General features: G+C 37.6%; 1 protein-coding gene across 1 annotated transcript; it reads right to left on the minus strand.

Moving 5' to 3' along the window:
* Positions 1-2,165: 2,165 nt before the first annotated feature.
* On the minus strand, positions 2,166-3,095 carry LOC106669038 (tetra-peptide repeat homeobox protein 1-like). The gene has a single exon (XM_014398284.1). The coding sequence runs from the start codon at positions 3,093-3,095 to the stop codon at positions 2,166-2,168; it is 930 nt and encodes a 309-aa protein (XP_014253770.1).
* Positions 3,096-3,518: the final 423 nt, after the last annotated feature.

The raw sequence follows: 3,518 nt of genomic DNA on the forward strand, positions 1-3,518 counted from the left end.
CTTTTGTCCAATAAAAAAATATAGTTCCTACTCACAGTAAGTACAAAGTAATTTTTTTGTCGGAGCTTTTATCCAATAAAAAAAAGATAGTTCCTACTCACAGTAAGAAGTAATGTTTTTGTCGGATCTATTGTCCAATAAAAAAATATAGTTCCTACTCACAGTAAGTAACAAAGCAATTTTTTATCGGAGCTTTTATCCAGTAAAAAAAAGATAGTTCCTACTCACAGTAAGTAACAAAGTAATTTTTTTGTCGGAGCTATTGTCCAATAAAAGAAAGATAGTTCCTACTCACAGTAAGTAACAAAGTAATTTTTTGTCGGAGCTATTGTCCAATAAAAGAAAGATAGTTCCTACTCACATTAAGTAACAAAGTAATTTCGGAGCTTTTTTTCCAATAAATAAAAATATTCTGTATGTAGAAGCATATAAGATTGTCTAGCTTGTAGTTAACATTTTCCAAATCGAACAAGTTTTACAAATCCCGACTCCTAGAATGTATATTACAGGCGTTAAAATATTTAGCTGTTTTATAACATCTAAATATTTCACAAGAAAATGTTGTTTCTACAATATTTAGCTACAAATACAACCCACTTATGCGTTTTTCCTTCACTAAATACACAACTGCTGGCATTTCCTAAAATTGCTTAGATAAGCTAAAAGCTTTCTTTTCCTAAGAGCTTTGCATACTTTCCTTCCTCATTTTCATTTAAACCCAACTTGCCCAGAATCGCCCGGCAAATAACGTTTACTTTGTAAGAAGTTCTACGACTATCAGATCTACAGCATTTGCTAAACATGGTCAGCAATCAAGAGGAAATCCTTAATACATCTTTGAACGGTGTTTTTGTGTACAAGCTGCCTACTACAAACTCCCCAGGAACTTAGCGTTTCGCGAAAATCCGTTAGGAAAACGTCTCCAAACAGCGTTAACGTTACTTGATGGACGGTAAATATAATGTTGACCTTGAAATAGCGGAAACATTATCTCTATATCAGTAATGTTTGCCGCAACGCAAACGCGCTATTCATGATGCTTAATTTAAAAAAGTGGTTTAACTTCTTTTTTTAATGCTTTCACGTTTTTTCTGTAACGTTCAGCTTTTTGATGGCACAGCATGATATGCGATATAACCTTTGGAATCCTGTGGGGTTTTGCAACTAAGCTTATTTCTTAACAGTGTTGAAACTAGAGCGGGAGAGAGAGAGAGAGAGAGAGAGAGAGAGAGAGACGTTTTGGTAGAGACTTAGAAATAAAAAGCATTTATTACCACTTTCGTTGAACCGCGACAGTACTTCACCTGCGATGTTTAATTTCGCTTTCACCAAGGCTAAAGAAAAGGAAAAGCTGTCATTATTAGCTAGTTGTGATTTAAAAGTCGCTGGTGCTTGGTTTTATGTATTATAATCGTCTTTATACTGTTGTCTACCTTACCTATTATTTATATTTTTAAAAAGTGTGTGGTGATTAGTGACGGTTAGTCGATAATTATTCAGATATCGTGAGATGCAGTCTGGTGTGATGTAGTTTCAGAAAACCATTTTCTTTATCGTGCCAACGTTTCGATCTTTATTGAGATCATCTTCAGTGCTCAAAGCGTTTGTCTTCTGTGTAATTGTGCCATTCTTGCGTGTCGTGTTGAGAGTGCCCACAATATGCGGCCTGAAGATGATCTCTGTAAAGATCGAAACGTTGGCACGATAAAGAAAATGTCTTTCTGAAACCTACACCACACCAGACCGCATCTCACGATTTCTAAATAATTATTTTTAAAAAGATATAAATCTAATTTAAATATTGTTTATTGCACTGAACGGCTTCTCTCTTAATTAAACTGTGCCAGTATATAACAATTTAAAAAAGGTTATTTTTTACACTGATTTTTAAATTAATATGTTAAAACGAAGTTAAATAAAAATCACCTTTCTTAACTTTGTTTTAAAGTAAAATTGACTAGTTTAGCGCAATTCAAAATTAACTTTTTAAATTTTAAAACAATAGTATAATGATGATACTGGTACACTTGAAAAAGAAAAATATTAAAATTATATTTGTGATAGTTTTCAAGGATAGAGAAAGTATGATTAATAATCCATATAAATTATTTTATTAATAAACTTTTAAAGTATAAAAAAATAAATAAAATAGTTCATGAAAGAATTTACAACTTATGTTCAAAGGTATTGCCAAATCCAGCAGCGTAACCGTGACCAAATCCACCGATGTTTTCGTATCCACCAATGTGTCCCAACGGGCCAAAGTGTCCGAAGGATCCTCCGAAATTGGCAGGCGCAGAAGGAAAGACCGGTGTCGGCACGGGCACAGGCTTCGGCACTTCGACTGGAACAGGGTCTTTGACTGGAACCGGGAATTTAACTGGTACAGGGTACGGCCGGTCGACCGGGAACGGGACCGGCTTCTCGACATGTACCGGGTACGGTCTCGGGACTTGCACCGGGTAAGGTCTGTCGACGGGAACTTTCACAGGAACGGGTACGGGCTTTTCTACAGGTACTGGCACTGGGCGATCCACCGGGACTTGCACAGGGTAAGGCCTGGGAACGTCGTACGGGACTTTGACCGGATACGGGATGTGTTTCTCAACTGGGTAAGGCACTGGTCTTTCTATGTAAACCGGCACTGGCCTAGGTACGTGTATAGGGACCGGTCTGTCCACAGGGACTTTTACCGGAACTGGCACAGGTTTTGCAACGGGGTAAGGCTGCGGCACTGGCACTTTCACAGGGTACGGTACAGGTCTATCGATATGAACCGGATAAGGCTGAGGCACGTGCACTGGAACCGGCCGGTTTACAGGCACTTGAACCGGATAAGGCACTTTCCTATCAACGGGCACAGGATACGGTACCGGTATTTCATTAGTCAAATGGAAATTTTTAACATGTCCGAAGCCTCCTAGACCTCCGAAGCCTCCGTAGCCGCCGAAATGACTGCCAAAGCCACCGTAGTTTTCTCCGAATCCTCCAAAGTCGCCAAACCCTCCTGCCGTTCTTTTCTCTTGTTTCTTTTCGATTTCACTTTCCCCGGACGAGAAGCTAACAAGAAATAACAACAACGTCCACGTTTGCATGGTGGTCGAGTACTGTCACCGGTTTTGAGACCGGTGGAATATATACTCTTCGGAAGCAACGATGCGACGAGCGGATTGCACAAGTGTACCACCCTCGTTCCGTTCCGAAAACTGACCAAAAATGCTTTATTAGTGACTATTACAGTTATATCGATTCGACGTAACGAAAGCTTAGCAAATCGGAAGACCCTGCTTGAAATCGCTTTTCGCCAATTGCAAAATCCCCTTTCTCATCTGAAATTAGACTTAAAAATAACATATTACATAATTTAAATTATAATATTAAATAAATTATAAAAATATGGGCTACCAGCATTTTAATAAAATTGTGACGTTATTAAAATTTTTATAAGAATGAGAGAAAAAATAAAAAATAAAATAACCACAAAAATAAAATTTAATTTATTGTTAAAATTAAAATTT

The sequence above is a fragment of the Cimex lectularius genome, unplaced genomic scaffold, assembly GCF_000648675.2.
Source record: "Cimex lectularius strain Harlan isolate CLEC.00 unplaced genomic scaffold, Clec_2.1 scaffold183, whole genome shotgun sequence".
NCBI lineage: Eukaryota > Metazoa > Arthropoda > Insecta > Hemiptera > Cimicidae > Cimex > Cimex lectularius.

Coding starts and splice junctions, on each gene's coding strand:
- LOC106669038 (XM_014398284.1), bottom strand. CDS start 3,095: ATGCAAACGTGGACGTTGTTGTTATTTCTTGTTAGCTTCTCGTCCGGG.